Raw genomic sequence first — 27,747 nt, forward strand, 5'->3', positions numbered from 1 at the left:
TCAAAAGAATTTTTTGGCAGCTGCTTCTTGCTGAGTCCTATGGGAAAAGAGAACAAAAAAAAAAACAAAACAAACTGAAAGAAGTTCTATATACTTTACATTGGAATGAAACAGGATTGCTTAAAATTAAAAATGCCTTTTGAAGTATGAAATACATGAGATAAACATATGTCCTATACATGTATTCCCGTGTGAACTGAAATAGACTAGACATAATATTTGCATTGTATGAACCTAATTTTATAGGTATTGAAAGTTCTATTATGGACCTTGATAACTTTATTGAATATCTCAAGTTAAATAAATACAGAAAAATGTTGGGTCAAATTTTAGAGACTTACCTATACATGATATAACCAATGAATAACACCGTTTGTACCACTACAAATATAACAAAGTGCACCGTAGATAAACATGATGGAAATGGCGGTAGTTCTGGACATTTCAGTCTTTCATTTGATGGCTATAAGGCAAAGAACTTTCTATTACAATTAGTCAAATCAGTATTTTAGAAAAGGAAATAAATGTGAAATCTTTATAAAACTCATGGTTTACTGTATAAACTCAAGTATTTTCATTAATTCATCTCATAATTGCCTTCCACCCTCTTAACTTTCACCACCAAACTTTTTGAAAGACCAGGCAATGTGGGAAGGCCTCCACTCTTTCACTGTCCCATCACTAACTCATTGCTGTCTGGCTTCTACCTTCATCACAGTGACAATGATTTTAGTGTCCTTGAAGGTCATAGATCACCAATTCCCTCGACACTCCCAGTTTATACTTGCTGTACTAGAGTAATTATTAATAGCAGCATCCTCACTCTCAAAAGTGTTCTATTTCAGACAATTACACGGTTGCCCTACCAATGAACTACCTGACAGAGATAATGGCCTTTTCTCAGCTCTCATCCACCCCAATCTCCTAACATTCAACATCACTAATTAGTATTTTGTAAAATGTTTCTTGTCCTATTTCCATGATTATTCATTCTATTATAAGCAAGTAATTAAATACCAGGGACAAAGATTTCATCAAGGTATCCAGACAGAATGGCTTCTAAGGTTAGTTGTTCTCAATATGCTCACACCTATGGGACAAAGATCTTCACTATGTATTGATATATACTACCCACAGCATCAACTTGGCCGTTGCAACAAAGGCAAAAGTTGGGGGGAAAGAAACTCAAACAGAACTAAGGGAATAGATGACAATGCTTTGGATGGGAGGTAAAATGGTCAATAAGAAAACTATTAAGCTATATTTGAAAAACTGGAAGGGAAGAGGCAAATGCTACAAACATTTGTTAATTTTATAAGGGTTTTCAAAGCCAGTAAATAAGTTAGGAAAAAAACTTATAAGTTCCAGGGATCTGTCTTCTAAATAATATCTCCTATGCATGTTAAACTTCAAAAATATGCTACCTATTTTTAATATTTATTGCCTATCTCCAAAAATGTAGACGGGACTTACACTACAAAAAAGACCTAATAAAGTAAATAAAACAAAACTTAAAAAAATGAACCAAGTAAGACAGGAAAGTAGCTGGAAAAAAAACAAAAATCTTGCCTAAAGAAAGCTGCTATCAGTCAGCCAGTTTTAGATCTGCACTTCCTGAACAGCCTAGACAGAGGAAGATGAATTACCTGGTGCCCGTCTGTCTAACAAATGGGTGTGTCGAGAGACATTTACCTTGTTCAGAGCCATTTAAAGGTATCATTACTGATAACAAGAGACATGTTTTTAAAAGAGAACTTATAGAAAAGAACCTAGAACAAAAAAAGTCTGAGACTGTGATGATTCCACTAACTGGGATAGCAATTTATTTTTTAAAAAGTTCTATTCAACAGGCTATGGAAGCATGATGTGGAACATGTAGACATTTGAATCATACGGAGTAATCCTACCTTGAATATTAAGAAGGAGCACTGGCATTAATTTAAAAATTAAAATATTTTCAGTAGAATATGTGGTTTTCCTTTCCAAAAGAAGGCTGTGATAATCATAAACTAGAAGAAAAAAGAGCTCACCATATTTCGCTGCACTAAGTTATCTATGTCCCGCTTCACTATGTGGAGGTGCTCTTTGATGTCATTGAAGTGCTGGGTTGTCTCATAAACGCCCCCTGCAGATCCAGGATGCTGTATGCCACTGACCAGTCTGACAGTTTCACTCACGGAATTCCTGAAACAGAAAATCCTTTTACAATGGAATCACTAGAAAGATGATTTTTACAGTCAGAGATTTCAAATGGTTAGATATATTTCTAAGCCCAATGCATCAGATCATTAAAAAATACAAAGAAAAAACCCCAGAAACAAAATAAGTATTTTAAAAAATTGTCTTCAAGATTAGAAAATAATTTATAAAAACTAGATTATGCCTTTATCTTTTACTAAAGGTTGTCTAACCACAGAGAATAATACTAAATAATCTGTGTTAAAACCAATATTATAAATGGCTATTGAATAACATAATGGATGATACTCTTAATGAGCTTAAATCTTTCTAAGTGTTTAATGTTGTGCAGTAAAGGATTAACCCATCAGGCCTGGGCTGCCCAAACCCCGCACATTCCAAAGGTTTTCAGACCTGGCCCATGACTAGCCCCTGGGAGATAATCTCTATGCCCCTGGAATATCCTGCCTGTTAAGAGTGTCTTTGTCTACCTGGGGCCTTGGGCCAGGCCAACAATATGATTTATGTTTGTTTGCCTGAGGCCTTAGGCTGCAGTACCAGTCTGACCTCTAGGGGGACTGAAGATTGAGTAGTTAAGGTCAGTCATGTGGGTGCTCCATGCCTATATGACTGACCCCTAATAGAAAAAAAACCCCGACACCAAGGCTTGGGTGAACTTCCTTGGTTGGCAACACTTTGCACATGTTGTCACGCATCACTGCTGAGAGGAATAAACACTGTCCATGTGACTCCACTGGGAGGGGACAACTGAAAGTTTGCGCGCCTGGTTTCTCCTTAACTCCACTGTATGCATCTTCTTTCTTTGCTGATTTTATTATATATGCTTTCATTGCAATAAACCATGACTGTGAGTACAGCAGCTTTTCTGAGTTCGGTAAGCACTTCTAGAAGACCACAGAATCTAGAGGCGGTCTCAGGGACTCCTAAGACAAATGTATCAATAATTCAATTTCTCTTTGCAGTTCTATCAGATGTCCCCTATATACAAACCTAGTGCTTCAACCAGAAGCCAACTAAAGAACATCTATCTGTTTCAGATATGAAGGAAAAACTGGTTGTATGGCACACTGAGCAGTGGTGTGGAAATCTCCACCAGGGTATCTTTTTTGAAGGGTAGTTCTGACTTCATACATTTTACCTTACACTCTGACTTCAGAATATAATTCCCATGTAAGATGTGATTCCACTATTCAGATGTAAGATAAAGAGCTCTATCACTGAGTATGCCATTTGGATATGAGTCTGTAAGCATGATAGTGTAAGAGACTACAATTAAATTTTTTTAATAATGGCAGAAACGTAACAGGGCTATTTATTAAGAAAGAAAAGAACATATCTGAATTTCAGTTTACCTGAAAGTATTACTACTGCCTGTCTTGGTGCTGATGTTCCCTGAGAATATCCTTCACATAAAGCCTCTGTGTCTGGGATGCTTCTTCTAGTCCCAACCCTTCCCTCCAAGAGGGAGGGTCTAACATGGAAGGGCCTGTTCAAACGACTGCCTTTCCTCTACACTTTCCTCTCCCTGAGGCTTCCTTGTCAAATGCAACCATTCCCTAAACATCACACATACTTTTCTCCTTTGTATCTGGTATACAGTCAGCCCTCCTTTTCTGTGGTTTCCACATCCACGGATTCAACCAACCATAGATCAAAAATATTCGGAAAAAAAAATTCCAGAAAGTTCTCAAAAGCAAAACTTGAATTTGCCACACAGACAACTATTTACATTGTACTTACAGCTATTTACATAGCAATACGTTGTATGAGGTATTACAGGCAATCAAGAGATGGCTTAAAGTATACAGGAGGTTATAAGCAAATACTATACCATTTTATATAAGGGAATTGAGTACCCCTGGATTTTGGTATCTGCAGGGCCCTGGAACCAATCCCATGGATATGGAGGGAATACTGTATATGGGTTTTCTCCCTCATAGAGCATAAGCTACGCGAGAACAGTAATGTCTCTGATTTTCTGACAGCCTTCAACAGTTACAGTGCAATTTGGATGAATGAATAAATAAGTTATCTACCTTATTTCCTTGAAGCAAAATTTAGTTTAAAAAGTATCAATACAAGTTGGACTTCCCTGGTGGCTCAGTGGTTAAAAATCTGCCTGTCAATGCAGGGGACATGGGTTCAAGCCCTGGTCTGGGAAGATCCCACATGCCGTGGAGTAACTAAGCCCGTGTGCCACAACTACTGAGCCTGCGCTCTAGAGCCTGCAAGCCACAACTACTGAGCCCATGTGCCACAACTACTGAAGCCCGCGCGCCTACAGCCTGTGCTCCGCAACAAGAAAAGCCACCGCAATGAGAAGCCCGCGCATCGCAACAAAGAGCAGCCCCTGCTCGCTGCAGCTAGAGAAAGCCCAGCAAAAAGTTGCGCAGCAACGAAGACTCAACACAGTCAAAAACAAATAAATAAATTTATCAATAAAAGCTTTGCTAGAAGAAACCAGCAAAAAAAAAGAAACTCTAATATTAAAATTACTTAGAAATAACAGAGTAGGTCAGGCTGAATGTTAAGTATAATAAAAAATCTTCAAAAATTCTACTTGAGTTACACGAGCAATGAAGAGTTAAAAACTTGCTACAAAATATCTCAAGTGCTTTCTGAATAAATGACATCTGTTGATTAAAACTTCTTTGAATGGCATACATGCTCAAGGAAATTCATGTGAGTCTAAGCTTTTCCACTTAAACCCAAATTAAGAATTATATTCTACTATCTCTAAAATACTTACCAAGAATAAAGCATCCCAGAATATACAATCTTCTCACATATCTGCATTTTAAAATATTGCTTCCCAGAGCATGAACTTGCTTACATATACATAAATGTCTTTTTAATACACAAAGACTGAGTCATCATTCATTCATTTGCCTGTTGATTCTGCTAACGTTTATGTGCTACATGTTACGAGCCAGGCAATTTTTAGGGATATAAACTGTGCGAGAAAAATGTAATTCCTGCCCTGCTGAGACCCATAGACTAGCAGGAGAGCAATGTGATAGAGGCACATCTAGAGTTCTATGAAGAAAGATGCATTTAACTTAGCTGGGCCCCCACAGCTGAGTGTTAAAGGATAAAGGAGGGTTCTGTGAGGATGGGATTGGGATGGAAGGAGGGCATATGGAGCTTAGGGAATAGGTCAAGTGAAGAGGGCTGGATAGAACACCAGAGAAAAAATACCTTTTAAGGAATAATGGAAGGATGACCAACAAGTGAAGAAAACTAAGAAGCAGCAGAGGCCAAGAACATCAAGAGTAAGTGGTATGCTAGAAGCCTTGGAAAAAAAAATGTCTCAAGATAGAGGGGGTGGGAAAGGTGTCAATTTCTACAGAAAGTCCAGCAGGGTGAGCACTGAAAGGTACTCATTACAGGGCACCACTGACTGCAGAAAGAACAGTTTGGTGCTTTCAGGACAAATTACAGTGGTTTGGAAGCGAAGACAGGCAGTGTGGTCTACTTTTTTAGAAACTCACTAAAAAGGAAGGAAAAAGAGAAGCAATAGTAAAAATAATAGAAAGTGTCAATTAAAGGTTTGTTTTGATTAGTTTTCAATAAGGGAAGAGCAAGCCCTTGTGTATGAGGTGTAAGTTAAAGGTAGAAGACAGAGCAAGGGTCAGAGAAGTAGAAAGAATCGGATCCAGGGCTAAGGACTGGCCTGGACAACAGCTGTGCAGATGGAGACAAGGGTGGGGAGGGAGGGTGCAGCACAAAAGAGGAGGTGAAGGAGGAGAATGTCAACGGCAGGCTGAGTTATGGGGCTTGAAGAGAGTGGTGAAGATCTTGAATGAGATCAGTGACGATACAGGATGAATAAAGATCACTAAATAGCTTAAATATTCTATTACAGGGACAGGCTGAAGATACAGAAGATGATAATTAAGAGCAAGATCCCAGAAGAATGTGTGAAAATATTCATGTGAAAATGCCTAGCACAGTACCCAGAATGCAATAGGGACTCAAAAAATTTGGTAAAGGTAAATATGAAATGCTAAATGCTGCCTGCTCACCAAAAAGAACTTATTAAAAAAATTACAACCAATTAATAACACAGCCAACACATACAAATAGCAAAGTTCAAAGAACATTAGTAACTCTGTCCACTGAAAAGGCCCAGAAGCAATGACAATCCAGTAGCATTAAGCACGACACTGTCTTTAAATACCATTTCTCACTAAAAGACCAGGGCTCCAAAGAAAAATGCCTTTGACACGTGTGGGATAGAAATGTACAAGAGTAACCTGGGAAGTCTTACACCTGAAAGGAAGGAAGCTACCAAAGACTACTGGGGTTGTATCAAAAGGATGCAGAAGCTAACCTGTAGGGACAGCTAGCGCCCAAAGATGAAACAATCTGAACATCAATTATAAAGACTAATGTAAAACAGCAAAACATGTTAAACTCCACGAGTTGAAAAACAATCAAACAAACATCACCTCTCACTATCTCATCATTTAACCTTGGTCACTGCCAGGGGACCAACTCGTTATTCTAAAAAATGATAAAAAAGAATCAAGTATTTATCCTGCCTTTCCTGAACTATTTCAGGATAACAAGTAAGTAATCAGAAAAATTCTTTTTAAATGGAGAGGGAATTTTAGAATAAGAGGGTCATCCTTCTTCAACCTCTAATGAAATCATGGATTTAGGCTACGGCCATCACTGGCTAAAACTTAGGCTGATGGAGGCACTTTATAATGAATGGCTCAGGCTGACAAAATCTGGTTATTAGTAACTGCTGGACTGGGTGATGGGGATCTGAGAGAAGGCCCTTATATTAGCCTCAACTTTTTTGTGTGTTTAAAATTTTCTATAATTAAATGAAAATTGGCAAAGACTTATGGTATGCTAAAAATAGCACCTGAGAGTACAGAGATAATAAGAACTAGTTCTGTTTTCATATCATGATCTTTTATCATTCAGAGCCTTTTCCCCTCTTTCTGTAAACTGGAGACAACTGAACTACACGCTTCTGCTAAAAAAAATTCTATGATCCCCTAAGAGCGTGAAAATCCATGAAGACACAAACCACCCTTTCTATAAAAGGCAAATATTTCCTATCTCTTTGCATTTTTTTTCTGAAGCTTATTCAGAAGAAAAAGCTTTAGAGGACAAATTCAGAAATTTGAGTTCAGTTTTTACATTAACTTATTGCATGCATGACATCTGTCCTTCATTAATAAGGGGGAATTTACATGGATTGCTAACTACCCCAAGTAAGTGTTTGCATGGATAATACAACTGGATGGCTAGGCTTTGCTAACCACTAACTGAATCTTAAGATGTTCTACTATTACTCTTAAGTAAAACAAGCACAAAACAGTATCTAAAGCATGCTACCATTTACATCAGAAAGAAGGAGATCTAAGAAAATACGTATGTGGAGAAGAAATAGAGGAAGAACAAACCAGAAATTAATGGGATGAGTTACCAACAGGGGGTGGGTGGGAAAGAGCTAGAAAGGAGAGAATGGAAGTGGGGCAGCAGTGATGAAGAGGAAGTGACACCTCAATGAATATATTCTGGCTCCTAGAACCATCGCATTCACATACCCTTCGTATACCCAAAATATAAACACTTAAAATCAACCAGGATGTAGGAGAAATGCAAACACTAACAAAAAACCTAACTGTATTATAAATGAATATCATAACCATACTGAAGAGAGTGGGGAAGAAGAGAACTAAACGAACTACCTGGAAAATAGTGTCTGGACTAGATACTGTAAGGCTAGAGGCAAAAGGAGCTTTACATAAATCCATCACTATATGTGTTTCTCATAGGGATATGGCTTAATAATTTGAAACCACTTTATGTATACTTTATGCACACACTAAAACTATACCAATAAGTAAATACATTATAGATAAGAACCAGGTTTCTCCCTATTGGAGAAACAATTTTCAAATAGGGGAAGGAGGAAGGCTAAAATCAGCCCTTCAGTTTTCAGTTCAGTCCAGTCCAACCAAAATCCAAAGTAACTGTATAATCTCGTGGTTTTTTAAAAATACAAATGTAGAGTAAGGGATACAAAAATATGTGTATATGTGTGGATTAGTATACATTCACATATTCCCTAGACCTGCCCGCTGAGAGGGCCTAGAAGCAATGGCACGCCAGTAGTAATGAGTATACCTAGTGCCCAGATCTTGGTTTCTAAATACTTTTCTCCAATAAAAGGAACCAGGGCTCACTGAGGAGTGGTTGATTCTAGAGCTGGGGCACAGAAAATACAAGATGAGCTTGAAACATATTACAGTACCAGAAAGTAAAGAAATACTTAAAAAAGATGGGGGTTTGTTGAAAGAACACAGAAGCCAACCTGAAGGAGTTCCTAAGGACCAGAGCTGGAACAATTTGAACAACAAAATAAATAATGATAGTACAGGATGATAACCCACAGAATACACAATCCATGAGTCCACACTGATATAAACAGATTAAATAAGTAAATGGGGGAGGAGTAGTGGTCCTTAGAGAATGCCAGTAAATAGATATAGAGGGAATGATGGAATAGAAGAACCAGCATTTGGTAAACACCACATTCTTGTTTCAGATAAAACATCAATGGAGGCTGAAATTAGTGAGCCAAAGGTTAAAGTGAAACAGGATATTTACAAAGACTCAAAGTATCTTTCCCCAAATCTTTATTAACCACCAAGGGAAGGATAGTAACTTTAAAGTAGAGAAACCGGGAAGAAGCCACAATATCCAAGTGATCCCAGCCAACATCATCAGTAATAAGACATACCAACATCAGGAACATGATGCACTGTTGTATTCTTGTCAAAAATGCAGAACCTCCATCCAGTCATGAGTAAATACCAGACAAACCCAAACTGAGGAACCAAATTGGTCCAATGAATTAATCAATTGTTCTTGAAAATTGCCATGGTCATGAAAGACAAGGAAATATGAACTATTTCAGACTGCAGAAGTCAAGAGAAATAACTAAATGCAATGTGCAGTACTGGATAGGACCTTAGAACGAAAAAGGCACTGGTAGAAAACTGGTGAAATTTGAGTAAGATCATTAGTTTAGTTAATAGTACTGTACCAATGTTAATTTCTCCACTCTGACAATTGTACTGTGGTTATGTAAGATTGAGGGATACATGGGATATATGAGGGATACGTCCTTATTTTTTCTTGCAATGTCTGAAGTCTAAAATTAGATCAAAATATTTTTTAAAATGTTATATTGATCTGGTCTGTTTCTAAAACAGTTTAACTACTCATTTAACATCATAAATATTTTAATCATGAGTTTTAAAAACTTTAAGATTTAAAAAAAAATGCCAAACAGTACAACTGAAAGAAATACAAATTTGCAGTTACAAGTTAGGCTGCCTTAATCTCTAGGTGTTAAATGTTATCACCTTCTGTTTAACCTCATTCGGTTTAATTTTCCAGTCCTAAAGAACTCACCTTAACATTCTAGTTTGTCAAGGGCTGTACTGGCTGGGGCAGTGCCCTAACGTATTAGCTTATGACATGTGACATGTCCGCTGTTTCTCTGCTTCAGGCATTGAATGCTAATTATCTGATAAGTGAATCCTTTTTAAAAACCTATCATTCAATGTTCCAAGGACACAGTGTCTCCTCTCTGCAGCAACCCTTTGCCCAGGCTCTCTTAGGGTACAACACAGGATGAAAAAGAGGTAGTCACACATAGCATATTTCCTTCAAAATGGTTTCATTCCATCAAAAAGAAGTTCCGGCATCGGGTATGTTTGTTCTACAGACCAGTAATACTATGCATGCTTATTCCTCCAGTTATTTTTCCTAGGATTGTTATGTATTGCCCATATTCTTTTTATACTTTAGAAATGCACAAATGCTGTCAAACAACTGTGACAAAACCTTTTTTTTTTTTTTAAAGATGCTAAAGCATCTTTTTCTTTTCTAGCTTGGAACAAATAAAAAAAATTTAGACAGGTTTCCTAAATATCAGAAGTTCCCGTATACTTTACATTCCCCTATTTACAAAATAATGTAGGACATGATTCTTACTCATGCTGCAGTCTTACAACAATAATGTGCTTGCATATCTAGAGAGGTCATGAATTTAGGATAAAGGTAGCACGCAATACTCAGACATTACTTTCGTATACTTACTTCATTTCATTTACTTGTCTCAGGATCTCATGCTGAGTGTTCACAACAGTATCCAGTTCTTGTTGAGCTGTCTGGAGAAAAAACAAAACATGACCACCCAGCTCAATAATCCCCATTCTCTACAGAACATACAGCTTTTCTTTTCTACCTCTCTGCCACCAAAGGCTAACTAAGGCATATCTGCATATTTTCAAAGCTCACCTGTCCATGCTGCCCTGGGATTCCTGCTCCTCTTTTAGAGATCTCCTCCGTCAAGGAAGAGACATACCTTCTCTGTTCATCAAGAATCATATCTAATTGTCGGTTCAGCTGCTTGATTTCAAGATGAATACGATTCTGTCCTTCAAAGATTTGTCTCAGCTCACGATCTCCTACACTCTCAAATAATTCATCCGCTGAAATGGAAATTACACATCAAAATTATTAGAATCACCTACACATAGGTAGTTTTCAAATTACTCTTAAGTGACCAAACTAGAATAAGAACATCATCAACACAGTGTTATGATCTTCCCACAGTGTTAAACATGCATGTAATTAATTCAATTGTGATTAATTACTAATTGTTTTCACCATCTCTGGTGGTTGAATACTTTTTATAAATTAGGTCTGAATTTTTTTTCACCTAAAAATTATTTTGTCTTTTAAATAGACTGTGTGATTCTATTTACAGGGGCAGGCAGAACTAATCTAATTTCTTAATAGAAATCAGAATAGTGGTTGCCTCTGGAAGGGGGTTGACTTGAAAGAGGTAAGGGAACTTTCTGGGGTGATAAAAATATTCTATATACTGACCTGAGTGATGGTTAAAGGGGTATACACATTTGTCAAAATTCATCAAACTATTCTCTTAAAATTTATGCATTTTACTTACATAAAAGATTAAGAAATGGAGTTGAGAACAGCTGATTTTCCTTTTATGCCTGACCATGCTTAAATCAGATCGTTTCATTCAAACACCTACTACAATAAGCTTCAGGATATGTTCACAAATCATATGTGATGTTTAAAACAAATCCAAGGAAAAAATAAAACTTACCTTTCATTTTTATCTTCATTAAATCTGAATCACACTGTTAATCATTTATATTAACACACTACTTAGTTCAAAAGCTAGCCCCAGGCTTTATTAAATATAGCCTTGATCATTTGTGCTCATAGGGAACCGAGATCATAAAAGTTAGCAGATTATATACAGTCCCTCTATTTGGCCTTATCTTGTTTTGTTTTTGACATGTAGCCCATGTAAGTTCTTAATTACATTAGCTTAGACTAATGTTTAAAAATTTTCAACCTTTAATGTCCAGAATTCTGTCGAGTAGTAAGAGGAGTAGATAATTACTTCACGTTACTCTAGCAAGTCTTGACAGTTTTCAAGTGTTAGCTCTATATTACTAAGGTAATTGTGTGTCACCAAAAGGAAAGAAATAAACCTTGGACGATTTCATTCAACAAAGTCTCAACTACTACGTCAGCACCGCTGTTGGTTTTTTAGGCTTAGGGGACACAGAAGTAGACACAGCAAACAAAGACCCCTGTGCTCACAGAGCTTACACTCCAACGGTTCACGGTCCACATCACCCAGGTACTCCTGACTGCACACTTCACTAAGCGATACTCTTCCTGGTAAGAACATCAATCTCCGAGCCCTTTAAAGACTGAAGACTTGTTTAAAAGTTATTTCCCGAAATTACTTGGAACGCGCCAGATCACAGAGCAAAGGTAAAATGAATGAAGTGCCGGGTGACACAGAAGCGCCACAGCTATCGCTGCAGCGGAGGCCAGCTCTGCTGCAACTCACCAGGCTGCCCTTGAAGGTCAGGGTGGTCCTTCTGGAATTCCTCCTTTTTTTTATCCAGTTCTTGTTGAAAGTGCTCAAATTCCTCCTGGTACTTTTCTTTTTCTTTTTCAGAAATTTCTTTATCTGGTGAAGGCTTTTTTGGAGTTTAAGAATAGATCATTAAAAAAATTAAAAAGAAAATAATAAACCTCAATATGTTCTTTTTCTCATTTTAACTACTCTACCACTAGCTGAAAGGTTAATTTACTCTTGCTACTAATATTACAACAAAAAATAAAAATAGCCACTACCATTTATTGAGTGCTTGCCAGAGGGCACTGTCTTTAATGTTTACAACGTTAAGGTGGCCAGTACAAACATCTGTTTTACCAGTGAAGAAATGGAGTGTTACAGAGGTTAAGTAACTTGTACCAGGTCATAATGGCAATATCTGGCAGAAACAAGATCCAAACCTAAGTCAGTCTTCTCAAGTTTTCAGCTACGAGGCAGTACCACTAAATTACAAATAAACTTTTGGAAAAAAATGAGTGTACTTACTGGCTCTTTCCCAGGCTCAGTCAACTGGAAAGTCAGAAAAGAAAGGACATCATGGTCATCTACAAAGCAAAAAAAAAAAAAATCTGAAAAAGTTCTGTAATAGATTATTTTTATGGTTGTGAATTTACTTTATAGACACCTGTTGCTTTAAAATAATAATCAATAAGGGAAATAACAAAAATTGCTCTAATTTGGTAAAGGCAACGGTGCTCTGTGAGCTTAGAGACAAAAATTCATCTGACTTATATTAGAACTAGGTTAGAATTCACTTTTTCAAATCCTAAACCAGAACATTTAGCTGTGTTGAACACATGATGGATGTTTAATAAATGTCTGATAAGGGAATGAACAAACAAATAAGGGTCAAAACAAGCCCAGACTCCTAATTCTGGCACCAAGATCCTCCTTTATTTTTCCACAAATCTCCTTCATGCACTGTGTCCCAGTCAAGTGAGACAAAATCCTATTCTTCAGGTACTTCCTGTTCCTATCTGTCTCTGAGCCTTTCTTATACTGCTTACCAATCCCAGCCTTACTTTCCTGTTTTAACCATGACACTGCTCTGTCCTGGATTACTGGGACAGTCCTGATTTATCTGTGTTGCCCTGGCATTACTAATAGCGTCTCCTGTTACTCCCAAAGCATCTCGATTAGAATATGATTACTTTTCCATATATCATTTATATTTGTTTCCCTCATACAGATTTTATTTCACCTAAAATCCTATTAAAAAATCAAATTAGGGGCTTCCCTGGTGGCGCAGTGGTTGAGACTCCGCCTGCCGATGCAGGGGACGCGTGTTCGCGTCCCGGTCCGGGAAGATCCCACATGCCGCGGAGCGGCTGGGCCCGTGAGCCATGGCCACTGAGCCTGCGTGTCCGGAGCCTGTGCTCCGTAACGGGAGAGGCCACAACAGACAGTGAGACGCCCGCGTACCGCCAAAAAAAAAAAATCAAATTCATTTCAAGCCGTTTAAGCTAAAAACAGCTAACAGATCAAACCTCATAACATCGAACTACAATACTCATCCTGGCTAGTTCACATCCACAAAGCAAGAGAGATGAATTTCCACTGCAGCAATCTCTTTGCTTTCTGCTACTTTTATGGAGATCTAGATATACAGCCAGATTAAAGAGAAAATTTTAATACCATAGTGCAGGTTAGGTAACATTAGGAGAAGTCATGCAGTGTTAATAGAGCCCTGGACCCAGGAGCCAGAAATCTAAACCAAGTCCTGCCTGGGTCTGATTTATTGGCCATGTGATCTTTAGAAAGCCCTTTAATCCAAGATTTGGCAAAGTCACCTAAAAATCGGTTACATATGATCTACCCTTTCTCCTTCCCTCCTTGTTCTATTGTAAGGAAAAATTCACATATTTGAAAATAATAAAAATATTATACAATATGAACAAAAGATGGTATTAACATCCAATGATAAGTTCATTTATCACCACTCATGGAAAAAAAAAGGATAAGTACATCTTCTTTAAAGTTTAGCCCCCAATAATATTTCCTCAGGCTACCAAATTCATTTAAATGTGCTGTGACAGCTCTCAGGATCCTAAAACACTTGGCAGTTAACCTTTTAAATGTCTCCTTCACTATAAAATATCTCACCCAAACTGACAGTCTAATTTACATAATTGCACGTAGCCCGAGCCAACTGTAAGCCTACAGAAAGTAGAAAATCAGCAGTCCTAAGAGACCCAAAAGACTGGCACCCCAGATCATGGAAGGTTACAACCAGTCTTAAAAGGTTAAAAGCAAACAATGCTACCCATCTCCAAAATATATTATTCCCAATAAAATTCAATTCAAAACCTTTCAATATTAAAAGATATCAAGATTTTACCTGCAAGACCTCCAGTTGCAGCAGATATTCCAAAATGCCCCTGTGCAGGGATAATCATATTTTCCACTTTGGTGCAAAATTCATAATCATTTTTGTCTGGTGTGAAGCCATTATTGATCATTACCTAGAAAGACAAACAGTAGCTATAGCTTTTACAAAGATCTTGTAAAATGAATCTCAAGTGGTCAGTTTATGACTATTTGATCTTTATATTTGGTCTAATAACCACCAAAAAGCTATCAGCTTCAAATCATTATGCTGTATACCTTAAACGTACAGTGTTGTATGTCAATTACATCTCAATAAAATTGGAAGAAAAAATGAAAATAAAAAAAATTTTAAAGCTGTAATCCCTTGTCCATTAAATAAACTCACTTATTTGGTATCATTATACAATGAGATAGTTCACTTCAGAAAATGGTTTTTGCCCTACTGTGTGTCAAAGGCTTAAAAATAAAAATCTGGTCACTTTCCATGAAAATCTTTCTAAAATAGAATGTGGTGCATGTTCTCTAAAGAAGACTTAAGGAACCAACCATGATTACTTTCTCTTAATGGTTCCTACAGAAGAGGGATCAGGCTTGGTCTGAAACTCCAGTGACAGAGCTACAACGAATAAGTTAAATTGACAATTTTTACTACAGCAAGTTGAGAATTAAACAGATTGCCTCAGCAAGTAGTGAGCTCCTCTTCATTAAATTAGGGGGGTAACTGGACTGTACTAAGTTAGCAGAGAGTCAACAAAAGTGACAAGTCACATAGACAAAAAAAGGCAGAAAATGAAAAAAACAGAAAGACACATAAGCTTCTACGCTGCAGAATGTATTTTTGAAATAATGACCCTACATGTCTTAAACGAACTTTGGAAATCTAAGCAAGCACAGGAATCCACCTGGCATGTGAATATTCTTCTCATGAGCCCAGTCAAGCAGTGGTCTGGCCTCTTCAATACCTTTCACTTCTAGCAACCCAACCACTAGCCCCACCCTAAAGAAGAGCCACGGAGATAGAGTGGAAGCAAAGGGAGTAGGTACACGGCACCAGAGTAAGGGCACTTCCATCATTACCTCCAGATGCAAAGTTTCGTTAGTGACACTTAAGATAAAGTCATACAGGTAAAATGTGACAGTACCTGATCCAAATTTTTAGCAAAAGAGTAAGGGACAGGGCAATATGAAGGGTTAATCTCTATATAATGTAGGACGGCAACATGGGAACTCCTACCAATTTTTAAAAAATCACCTGCCATATATTGACTAATATTAATATTTGTTTCCTCTGCTCAGTAATGTTCCTATTTGAGTTTATAGCATGCACAACTGATTCTCCTACAGTCTTTCAAATCGCCAATCAGTAAGACATTTGCCTTTGAGAGATAAAAAAAGAAGTGTTAAGTTAATCATGTTCTAAAATTAATACTAAGAACTTTCAACTGTTCAATATTTTTTCCTTGAGCCCTAAGAAATTGAAAATCCATCAGAAGTATTTACTATCCAGTTCTAATTCTTTAAACAAACAAAAAAAAGGTACAATATATTCACTGCACGATGAGTTTGGAGGAACCTTAGGGCTGTGACTGTACAGGTACAATATATCCACTGATTAATGCCAGTAACGCTTCTTTGAGATTACTGATAACATCCCTTATTCATCTTACAGTTTCGACCCGTTGTTAAATACCATGCTTGCAGTATTTAAAATCTTGTTTTGGAATTCCCTGGCGGTCCAGTGGTCAGGACTCCACGTTTTCACTGCTGAGGGCGTGGGTTTGATCCCTCATCGGGGGAACTAAGATCCTGCGTGCCACACGGCGTGGCCAAAAAAAAAAAAGTGTATGATATCTTGTTTTGACATATTTCCTCCACTAACAGCATTTCTTTTTCCCCTTGCTTTGTTTTTCCCTCCAAAGCTGAAACAACTGGGAGCTAAAGATGTAAGTACATTTAATAAACATTTCTTGAGTACTAAACACGGGCACAATATTAGGTAGTATGAGGAAGGCAGGATACAGCGCCTGCAGAGAGATGTGTACAGTCACATTGATGAGAAAAGACATACAAACCATAATTAACTAGCAAGTCAAGACAACATATTTTAAAGGGCAAATAAGCACCAGAGGAAAAAAAACACTTAAGAGTTTAAGAGCGACAGATCATTACGAGCTGATGTTTGGGAAATCTGATGGAAAGGGATCCTGAACTAGTATTTTCAAGAATGAGCACGACTCTGCCAGGTAGAGAGGAAAGGGGAGAGCATTACAGGAAGGGACAGCAGACGGAGCAAGCACACAAAGGCCAGGACCGTTAAGTCACAACCAGATGTCCTGCCAAGTCTCTCTAAAATGTATTCTTCAGAACACTGGCTCTATAGACACTCACAGATACGAAGTGAAAAGAGAATTCCATGGCCCAGTAAGCCTAAAGAATGAGGGGTTTAATAAGGGTTCTTTATTTCGGGACTTCCCAGCGTCTTTAACGTGCTTGTATGCACAGACCTCCCAATCTTATCTGACCATGGAACTTTTTTGGGGGTTCTGCAGGATTACTGTTTTGCGAACTGCTGGTAGGGCTGACGGCCTCACTGCGTGGGGGTGTGTAAGCAGCCTCCCTGTGATCTGTGTACTCCGGTGTGTGTCTGTACTTGCCACGGTTGGTATCTGGGTTCTGCCACATGAAGGTAAGTGTGACCTACTGATGCCCCTGATGAAACTGTACAGGATGTATAATAATTCCAGTGGAACTCAAATCCAAGTTAGTCATAATAGACTGGACAGTGCCTCTATTCTGAGGTCTCCAAATTAGTTTGAAATTTAAGACTGAGCCAATAAAAAGTTTTCCAAATAACTGTCTTTTTCAGAGTTTATACAAAGGAGTGCAAGGTTGGCTCATGATTTAGGGAAAAGAAAGATGTATACAAGATATTCTTTACTTATAAGCATTATATAACCAGGTATTGATGGCATTGTTAAAAATGCAATGTTCACATGGTATTAGTGACCTTAGTTATTATAACTGCCTGCTGGGTATATCCACCTAACCTAAATAGTAACCCAAACTCAATTTGTCTACAACTAAACTCCTTACCAACTGTCTGCCTTCCCACTCCTCCCTCAAACACAAAGAAACGTGCTGCTTTTTGGCTAGTTAATGGTACCATGTAGTTGAACACTGGCCAGAAATTCAGGAACTATCTTTGACTCCACAACTATATTCACTCTCCCAGCCCCAAGCCAACTAGTACTAAGTTCTGTAGTCTCCACCTCCTAATCATCTCTTCTCTTTCCTCTACCCTCGTTCAGACCACAAGTGGAGTCTTGCCGCTAAAATAGTGCTGGGTTCAAATCACAGTTCTGTTACTTATGTGGTAAGACACTTCCAAGTTACTTAAACTCTCCCATATTCAATTTCCCCATTTATAAAATGGGGATGCCTTCCCCATAGGGCTGTTGGAATAAATGAGAAATATTTGCAAATGATATATATGATAAGGGGTTAATATCCAAAATATACAAAGAACTCAAACAAGTCAACATCAGAAAAGCAAAAAACCAGATTAAAAAATGGGCAGAGGATCTGAATAGACACTTGTCCAAAGACATACAGATGGTCAACAGGTACATGGAAAGATGCTCCACATCACTAATCATAGGGAAATGCAGATCAAAACCACAATGAGACATCACCTCACATCTGTTCAGAATGGCTATTATCTAAAAGACAACAAATAACAGATGCTGGTGAGGGTGTGGAGAAAAGGGAATCCTTGTGCACTGCTGGCAGAAATGTAAACTGGTACAACCACTATGGAAAGCAGCATGGAGATTATTTCTCAAAAAATTTAAAACAGAACTACCATAGGATCTAGCAACTCCACTCCAGGGTACTTATCCAAAGAAAATGAAAACACTAATGAGAAAAAAATATAGGCACCCCTACGTTCACTGCAGCATTATTTACAATAGTCAACATATGGAAGCAACCTAAGTGCCCACCAACAGATGAATGGATAAAGATGTAGTACATATATACAACAGAATATTCCTCAGCCATAAAAAGACTGAAATCTTGCCATTTGCAACAACATGGATGGACCTAGAGGATGTTATGCTAAGTGAAGTAAGTCAGACAGAGAAAGACAAGTACTGTATGACTTCACTTATATGTGGAATATAAAAAACCAATGAACAAACAGAACAAAACAGAGTCATAGACACAGAGCACAAACAGGTGGTTGCCAGAGGGGAGGGAATTGGCAGGGAGGAGAGAAATAGGTGAGAGAGAGTTAGAGGTACAACCTTCCAGTTGCAAAATAAATGAGTTACAGGTATGAAATGTACAGTGTAGGGAAATCAGTCAATAATTATGAAATATCTTTGTATGGTGATAGCTAACTAGACTTATCACTGTGATCATTTTGAAATGTATAGAAATACTGAATCACTACATTGTATACCAGGAACTAACACTGTTATAGGTCAATTTTACTTGAAAAACAAACAAACAAACAAACAAACAAACTTATAGCACTAGATTTGTGGATACCAGCAGTAGGGGATGGGGGTGGGCGAATTGGATGAAGACAGTCAAAAGGGATGAACTTCCAGTTATAAGATAAATAAGTACTAGGGATGTAATGTACAACGTGGTAAGTATAATCAACACTGCCATCTTACATATGAAAATGGTTAAAAGAGTAAATCCTAACAGTTCTTATCAGAAGGAAAAAAAAAGTTTGACATTACTATTTTATTTTTAAAATTTTATTTTACATGTGCAGTTTTATTTCAGCTTGGAAATCATGCACGAAATATGATCTAATAAAAAATTCTAATCTAATATAAAAAATTTTTTTCTAGTTCTTTAATTCTCTATATGAGATGATGGATGTTCATTAAACTTATTGTGGTCATCATTTCACGATGTATGTGAGTCAAATCATTATGCTGTACACCTTAGACTTCTACAGTGCTGTATGGCAACTGTATCTCAATAAAACTGGAAGAAAAAAGAAAAAGTGAGAAACTGCATGTAAAGTACCAAGTACAGGTCGTGGCTCATTTACAGCAAGGAGGCTAAAATCATCCTATTTTTTGCTCCTTTCACAAATACCATTATAAAAACACTGCTGCCTAAGTCATCTTCCTCAATTGTAAACCTGGTCATTTCACATTCCTGCTTAAAACTCTGTAAACCGTTCCTTGCAGGATAAACTACACAGAGGGCTGCAAGACTTGTTACTGGCAACCTTTCAACCTCACTCTCCAAATCTCCTCTACCCTCCAGCCATACCAACTATTTGCCTTTCCCAAATCTTTCAACAGTCCCGATGCCTGTCTTCTCTGCCTGGAATATGCACCCCATCTAGGAAACTTCTCCTTCTCCTTCAAGGTGCAGCTCAACTCTGAGAAACTGTTCCTGACTTTCACCTCTCCAGCCTGGCAGAGTTGCAGGATTCTAACCTCCTGATCCCTTAAATTTATCACACAGCATACTAACATTACATAAGCATAATGTTACATAATGTCACCTCCATTAGACAAGCTCTTTGTGGAGAAAATGACCTTTGTCTTATTCATACTTGTGTGGCACACAGTAGAATGCCTAAACATTCACTGACTAAACACAAACCTACTGGCAAATGTGACAACACGTGACCACTTACACTGAGCTTTGCAGCCACTTCTGCTCTCTCAGGGTAACACTGATGAGTATGCGAACAATATCCAAATGTAAAATGCATTGAATTTCTATCAAAGATTCAGAATGAGAAGTCATACCAGAATATTGTTCATTTGATTATCTCTAAATGCATGTTACTTACTGTCAATGTTTTCTGGTAATACGTAATCTTTGCCCGGACAGGATAGGGTTTATTACGAAAGTCCCTTTGGCAACTTGCTAAAGCTTGATTAGCACCATCACTATAGTGTGAGGGAAAGGAAGACAAACAAGAAACTTAAAGCTTCTCGATATGTTAAAAACTCACTATTTAAAATGATTAATGTCCAGAAAGGTCAAAACAAAATCAAGTTATGACAAAGCTTTGGGATATTTGAAGTTATTTATGCAGAAAACACCAAGTTGACACATGAGTTTTTCAGGACTCTGGATAACAAAAGGAGCCAACGTTACCACGGCTGCCTGCCGGCAAGGGGAAGGGATACTCTTCCTCTCCACAAGACTAGGGCAGGGTCAGAGTCACATACGGCGCTTTCAGAAACGCAAATTCCTGATCCCACCCTCAATCAGCTGAAGCAGAATCACAAGGGGGAGGCTTGGACCTCTTGTTTAAATATTTCAGTGGGTGGTCATGATGAACTTCCAGAGTTACAAATCACTAAGGTAGGAAAGTAATTTTTCTTACAGTTCACTGACTGGCTAAAAGGTAATCCCCCCAACAAACATGTGAAAATTAAAAATGTACATACGTGATTCATACACATTATAAATATACTAAACACTCGGAAGTTTTGTAGCCCACTGAGAATCTTTTCAATACGGCAATACAAAGGCTGAATGACAGGGCACACGTTGCTCAGTCATTAGGTTGGTTAAGGCTCTGAACTTTATTTTTTAAAGATCCCTCTTAATAAAGATGAAAAAACATGACTACTGTTATCACCGAGAGCCAGGAATGTTTTATCAACCTTTAAAGGTACTATTTAATTTCAGGTTAACTACAACACATTTTTATGTTTGAAATCTAGGTGGTCCGCAGAAAGAACTTAAAAACAAAACCAAATTAAGATAAGACCTTTCCACTAAGTTACAAAAGACATCTCAAGGAAAAGAATAATCTTACTTCATCTGGAAAATGTTCAGATTTGAAACAATATATTTTATAAGGTTTCTAAAAAGAAGCTGAAATCAGGAATAATGTAAAAAATATACACTTACTTTTGATGGTCATATTGGATTTGTCCATTGTTGCCTATAATCACTATTGCAGGATTATTTTTCTATAAATAAAGAGAATGTATTTGTTTTAAAGTCTTTAGACCAAAGATCATTCTGGGTGTGCTGTAAGTTCTCTTACACCTCTAAAATCCTAGGACACTGTGAGCATGGGACTGGGGTGGGACTTATGGGAGCTCGGTAACAGGAGGACTAACATGGCCTCAGCACTCAAGGAGCTCAATGTTAAAGCTCTCCTTTAAATTGCTAATCATGACCTCGGATAATCAGCGGACAAACTACTGACTAAAACAATGATCATCAGTCTTAGGGCTGCTAAGGACAAGTTAATGGTTCCAATTCATAAGTACATTTTGCTCTTAACTGTTTTAGAGAAATCGGCTGATCAAAAAGTGTGATTAACATATATGAAAACACATCAACATGTGAGCTAGTAGTAGTTATGCACATATTTTCATGAAAACAAACAGTAATAATCTTCTAAACACTAACCACCTACATCTAAATGACTCATGCTGATCCATCAAAATTATTAAGCATAAACAGGGTAATGGGGAGGTGGGTACTGAAAAGTTCTCAGACCCGAGGTTCCACTGTTACCTTAAGTTGGTAGATGACAAATCATGAACTCCTAGCTTTAAATTTATAAATTCTCAGCTATATAAAGACTAATCATCACACTTAAAATACAGTTTGGGGAGTCCTCTACTATTAAACTGACAAAAGTGTTAAATAAGCTATATTGTTCACAGCCTAACTTTGTTAGCAAATATATTAAAATGGGTAACAGTCCTGAAAACAAATATACCTTTCCATCATTGTCAAAAGAATCAAAAAATATTCCAACACCATTCCACATATCAGCTGATCCAAACACAGGACCCTCCAAGCCTTGATTTTCTGTATACCAAATTGCCTGTAAATACATGACACGGGACATTTAGAGACTAGTGGTATATGCATGTGTACAAATTTTCCAAGTTAAAGAGATTACCGTACCAGGCCATCAGCTCCAATTCGACCTCTTCCAGTCACTCGAAATGTCACCTCAACTTCCCAGTTCTCAAAGGCTGCTTTTGTCTTTGTCCACACCGATCCTCTTTGGCTTTTTAAAGATGGTGCTATTCGAATTTGATCTGAACTTGGAATAGCATCTAGAATAGAAATCAGGGAAGAAAAGTTTTGTTATAATTAGATAAAACTCAATGAATCACCACCAAACTGTTACATATACCTACTGAGACCTAGGTTTAACTCAGTTACCTGTATGGTAACTTTGTTAGGAAAAAATTTCATGTCGACAGTTTCAGCTTTTTTTTTTTTTTTTTTTTTTTTTTTTTTTTTTGTGGTATGTGGGCCTCTCACTGTTGTGGCCTTTCCCGTTGCGGAGCACAGGCTCCGGACGCGCAGGCTCAGCGGCCATAGCTCACGGGCCCAGCCGCTCCGCGGCACGTGGGATCCTCCCAGACCGGGGCACGAACCCGCGTCCCCTGCATCGGCAGGCGGACTCTCAACCTCTGCGCCACCAGGGAAGCCCGACAGTTTCAGCTTTTAAATTTTAGTGGGTTTTGATATTCCCCTCCTATCTTTGGAAGAGTGCAATATCTCTGCAAAAAAAATTAAAGCTGCAACCAAACACTAAAGATTCAAGGGGCAGCAGGGAGGAAACTACAGCTTGAAAGGCAAATCAACTATTTAATTCTCATGATATTCTTTTTCAAATACCTGAAAAATTTGCATATTTTCTTTTTTAAAACTGCGATTTTTTTTTTTTTTTTACCAGTTTACAAATGTTAGAAAGCTCAAACAGTGTGAAAAGAACATACCACTAGGAATCAAGAGACTTATTCCTAGTCTCAGTTCAGCTGTGTGACTTTGAGCAAATAATTCTCTTACTCTCTCGGGCTCACCATATGTTCACCTGTAAAATGAAGGGGCTAGGCTCAATCACTTATATACACCCTAAAAGTTATATGTAAAAGTTTGAGCATATATACATTCTTCTAGGGAGAGGGTCAATCAACTGAATTTCAAGTCAATAATCAGTTCTTCAGCATCAGGAGATTCTCAGAGAGAACAGTGATCCCCCAAATGATGGTCTGCATCTCCATTCACTTACTAGCTGTTTGATCGTAGGCAAGTTACTCCATTTCTCTAACAACCTCATAGGCATATAAGTGCTTATATAAGTGCATATAAATATTTCAATAAATGTTAGCTCTTCCTATTATTGGACTAGATAATGATTAGAGCACCTTTGAGGTCTAAATTTGAACAATTCTGGCACACCTTTTCAGATATTAACCAGTTCTGACATTCTGACGTCCACGCTGGGACATAACTGTATTGTCTCTTTACAGGTAGGAAAAATGGACTAAAAGACAAGTTGAGATATTTTAGTAAGTTCAGCCACTATTTGTCATCATCACTTTCACACACTTAAAGGTTTGGGGCAGTCATCACAGAAAAAGCCCTGGATATAGAAATCAGAAGACCCGGATTTGAGGACTATTCTACTGACACTATCTATGTAACCTTTTCCAAGAACCCTAACCTTTCTGAACATCAGTTTTTTTCATCTATAAAACAGGTAACACCTGCCTTGCCTACCAAGGATCTAATCAGAGCATGAAGAAGGTGAAAGAGCTCTGAGAGCTATAAAGGCTTACAAATTGCTGTTATCATTTTTGTCCTTATGGACCCAAGGATGTGTACTGACAGTACAAAAGAACATGAGAGTTAAGGAGAAGAAACACCATAGATTTGGTCTTAATTTGGGGATGATATAAGGGGACACGTTTAAACTAAATCTTAAAAATTTCTCTATTTAAAAAAATTGTTTTAAATAATGGATCTCAGGGCAAAATGAAAGGGGAAAAAATGATCCGTGGAGTTAAGAAAGCTGTGAGACTAAAAATTACAGTGATAATGAAAGCAAGGGATACCCATAAGCAGTGATTCCCAGAGTCAACAGACAGAAAAGTCACTAGCTAAAATTCTAATCTCTTTATTTCAAATTCAATCTAGCCATACAACTTTCATTCACCCAGGTACATTATCTGACATTTCTGCAGCAGAAAAGCTTAGTTGGTTATAGGTTCTGAGAAGGAAGTCAATGTGACTAATTTAAGTAGTTGAAAAAGAAGAGCAAGCCGGCAATGGAGAATGGCAGAAGCGAAAAACTGTCAACACATTTACCACCACTACTGAAAAATTCATCATCATTCCAAGAAAAGAAACAAAAATCCCCCAAACCTGTGTTTCGTACACCTGCATCGTCTTTGTGTATTCAAACAATGCTACCTTGATAACAGTTGCCAGCTACATACCCTTGATGAGTGGGCATATAATAAATATCTGCTGAGTAACAAAATGCACTCCACTTCAAATATTTAATGACTTGGTCATTAAGTCAAATTGAAATGTATGCCTTTTAATTATATATTAATTTCAGTGAAATAGCACTTCCTAAAAGTGTGCTTCCTATTCAGCAACTACTTTCTAGAAATGGAACATTTTGTTTCAAGCACTCGACAATCTAAAACGAGGTATACAAACCTTACATAAATGATTGCTTAATAACACATAAAGATGGAATTCAAACTGCCAGTGCTTCTTACCCCAGATAAAGGCATTTGCCACTTGTTTCAAAGGTTGCATCTGATGGTCACTGAACAGAGTTTACAGCATGCCAAGTGCTACGGCTGATTCCTTAGTCAGAGGTGACACACCCGCACTAAAGTACAGATATGGTTTCTTTCACATATGTAAATACCTAGCAAGGCTCTCTTACCCACTAACAGCGCTTAACAGTGCCAAACACATAAAATCAGTAACACATGGAGCACAGGTTATTTCAATTCACCCCCCCACAAAAAAACTAAAAACAAAACAGCTGTATATATAATGCTATTCTTAGCCTCAAGTTCTCAATCAATAACCCCCCTCCCTTCTTCTACTAAATAAAGCAACGAGTGTGACTATTAAATTACCTACTGTGTTAATACAAGAGAAAAGATCAAAGATCACACCAAGTCACTGAGAAAGGCAAACTTAACGTACAGTTCCAAGAGGGTGAGAAGAATGTCCTCTGACATAAAGACTTAAAGATTATTCTAAAGCCAACACATGCCACCTCTAAAGCCGTCAGGGGGCATCGGGTACAAACTGGAGCATTACCCACTGCTAACACCGGAGGAGAAAAAGCAGGGGAGGGCCGAGGGGGAGCGGGAAAGAAGGTGGAGGGCTGCCAGACCAGATCTCAGGTTCGGAGGAGACGTGGCGTTGGGGTGAGACGTGATGCCCAGAAGCGAGCTCAAGGGAGTACTTGGAAGTGCGGGAACTAACGAAAAACCTCTAGCCCAAACGGAAAGTACAGACAACATCAAAGAAGGGAGGAGGAAGGTCGGGTGGAGAGAATGTGGGAAAGGCTGGGGGGCTGGCGGAGGGAACCCTGCGGACCAGAGCCGGCGTGCAGGCGAGGCTGCTGAGAAAGGTCCCCTCCACCGCGCATACGGGGTGCAGCGGGGGAGAAGGTGAAGAGGAGGAGGCTCAAGGCGGGGAGGGGACCCAGGCCCCCCGACCTCTGCCCTGGCTTACTCCCCGCGTGGGCCCAGAAGGGCACGGTCCCGTCGCTCTGCACCAGGTGCGGTCCCTTGAAGCTGTATTTGTACTCGAAACGCCGATGCGGCTGCGCGCCTGGGGTGCCCGTGGCGCCGGCAGCTGCCGGGTGGCCTCCCACGCCGTCGCCCACAACGAAACGACAGAGCGACAGCAGCAAAGCGCAGAACAGCGGCCGAGCTCCGGCCCGGGGACCCCTTTGCCTGGATCCCGCCATCTTGGATTCTGGGAAACGGGAGGCCGGCGGAAGGAGGAGGGGGCGGGCGCTGCCGCCGGCCAACAGGGCGCTCCATGATTGGCGGAGCCCGGGGGACCCCGAGGGCAAGGGTGAGCTCCGCCCCCAGCCTCCGCTGTCCAGGAGGCTGCTGGACCCAGAATATCTGTGGGCGGGGCCTGGGGCGGCAAGGTCCTCCCGCTCCTCCTATCCTCTCCCAGGGCGGGAAAGGGACTGCAACATACCCTTCCCACCTGATGTGGAGTGTTGGAGGAGCAGACCCGAAGGCCAGGAGCTTCCTCCTGCCTCCTAACATACTTTAGAATTCTCGAGCGCTGACATGGAAGCCACCTAAGTGTCCATCGACAGATGAATGGATAAAGAAGATGTTGCACATATATACAATGGAATATTATTCAGCCATAGAAAGAAACGAAATTGAGTTATTTGTGGTGAGGTGGATGGACCTAGAGACTGTCATACAGAGTGAAGTAAGTCAGAAAGAGAAAAACATATACCGTATGCTAACACATATATATGGAGTCTAAAAAAAAAAAAAAAAGGTTCTGAGGAACCTAGGGGCAGGACAGGAATAAAGACGCTGACGTAGAGAATGGACTTGAGGACACGGGGAAGGGGAAGGGTAAGCTGGGACGAATTGGAGAGTGGCATGGACTTATATATACTACCAAATGTAAAATAGATAGCTAGTGGGAAGCAGCCGCATAGCACAGGGAGATCAGCTCGGTGCTTTGTCACCATTTAAAGGGGCGTGATAGGGAGGGTGGGAGGGAGACACAAGAGGGAGGGGATATGGGAATATATGTGTATGTATAGCTGATTCACTTTGTTATAAAGCAGAAACGAACACACCATTGTAAAGCAATTATACTCCAGTAAAGAGGTTAAAAAAATAAAATAAAATACTTTAACTATTAAAAAAAATAAAAAGAATTCTCGAGCCCTGACACCTGTGGACCCACCACACCAATCCTCCCTGACTATAATAAACCTTTTCAATATTAGGTAGAAGAAAGGCATTCCTTTTGATGTGATACCCATTGTTCAGTAGCTGGTTTTCATTAGGTGGACTTTGCAGAATTATGTCTTTCCAGAAACAAGGCATAATCACGAATACTAATGGTCCTAGCCCCTGAGCTCCACCAACCTGTGTTAGGACATTTCACACTGGGAACCAGCAATCCACAGGCCCAGAGAAACCTAAGATCTTTTTGTTGGTGTTGAATCAGGTGTGAGTTTATCACTCAACATTTACCGTTCTCAAAATCTAATCCCAAGAGCTTTCCAAATTTTGAAACCATAGCAATAAGGCATTCAAATGAAACTGAGTTTAGTTTTGATAAGAGGAATAATGTGCTGTGAAGGGAGGGAGAAACAGAACCGGGACATTTGAGATAGTATTGGTCTTTGATTCAACAAATAAGTTCTGCATTTTAAAAGGGAATCTCCTTTGCCT

General features: G+C 38.8%; 1 protein-coding gene across 1 annotated transcript; it reads right to left on the minus strand.

The window, feature by feature from the left end:
- LMAN1 (lectin, mannose binding 1) lies at positions 1 to 26,273 on the minus strand (the record flags this gene model as incomplete). The annotated part of the gene is made up of 13 exons (XM_079717088.1): positions 1 to 37; positions 342 to 463; positions 2,031 to 2,184; positions 10,333 to 10,403; positions 10,534 to 10,727; positions 12,134 to 12,266; positions 12,671 to 12,729; positions 14,523 to 14,646; positions 20,343 to 20,442; positions 21,419 to 21,480; positions 22,245 to 22,352; positions 22,436 to 22,590; positions 26,036 to 26,273. The coding sequence occupies 13 exons, from the start codon at positions 26,271 to 26,273 to the stop codon at positions 1 to 3; spliced, it is 1,557 nt and encodes a 518-aa protein (XP_079573214.1).
- Between the last annotated feature and the right edge of the window lie 1,474 nt (positions 26,274 to 27,747).

The sequence above is a fragment of the Hyperoodon ampullatus genome (assembly GCF_949752795.1).
Source record: "Hyperoodon ampullatus genome assembly, chromosome: 13".
Classification (NCBI taxonomy): domain Eukaryota; kingdom Metazoa; phylum Chordata; class Mammalia; order Artiodactyla; family Ziphiidae; genus Hyperoodon; species Hyperoodon ampullatus.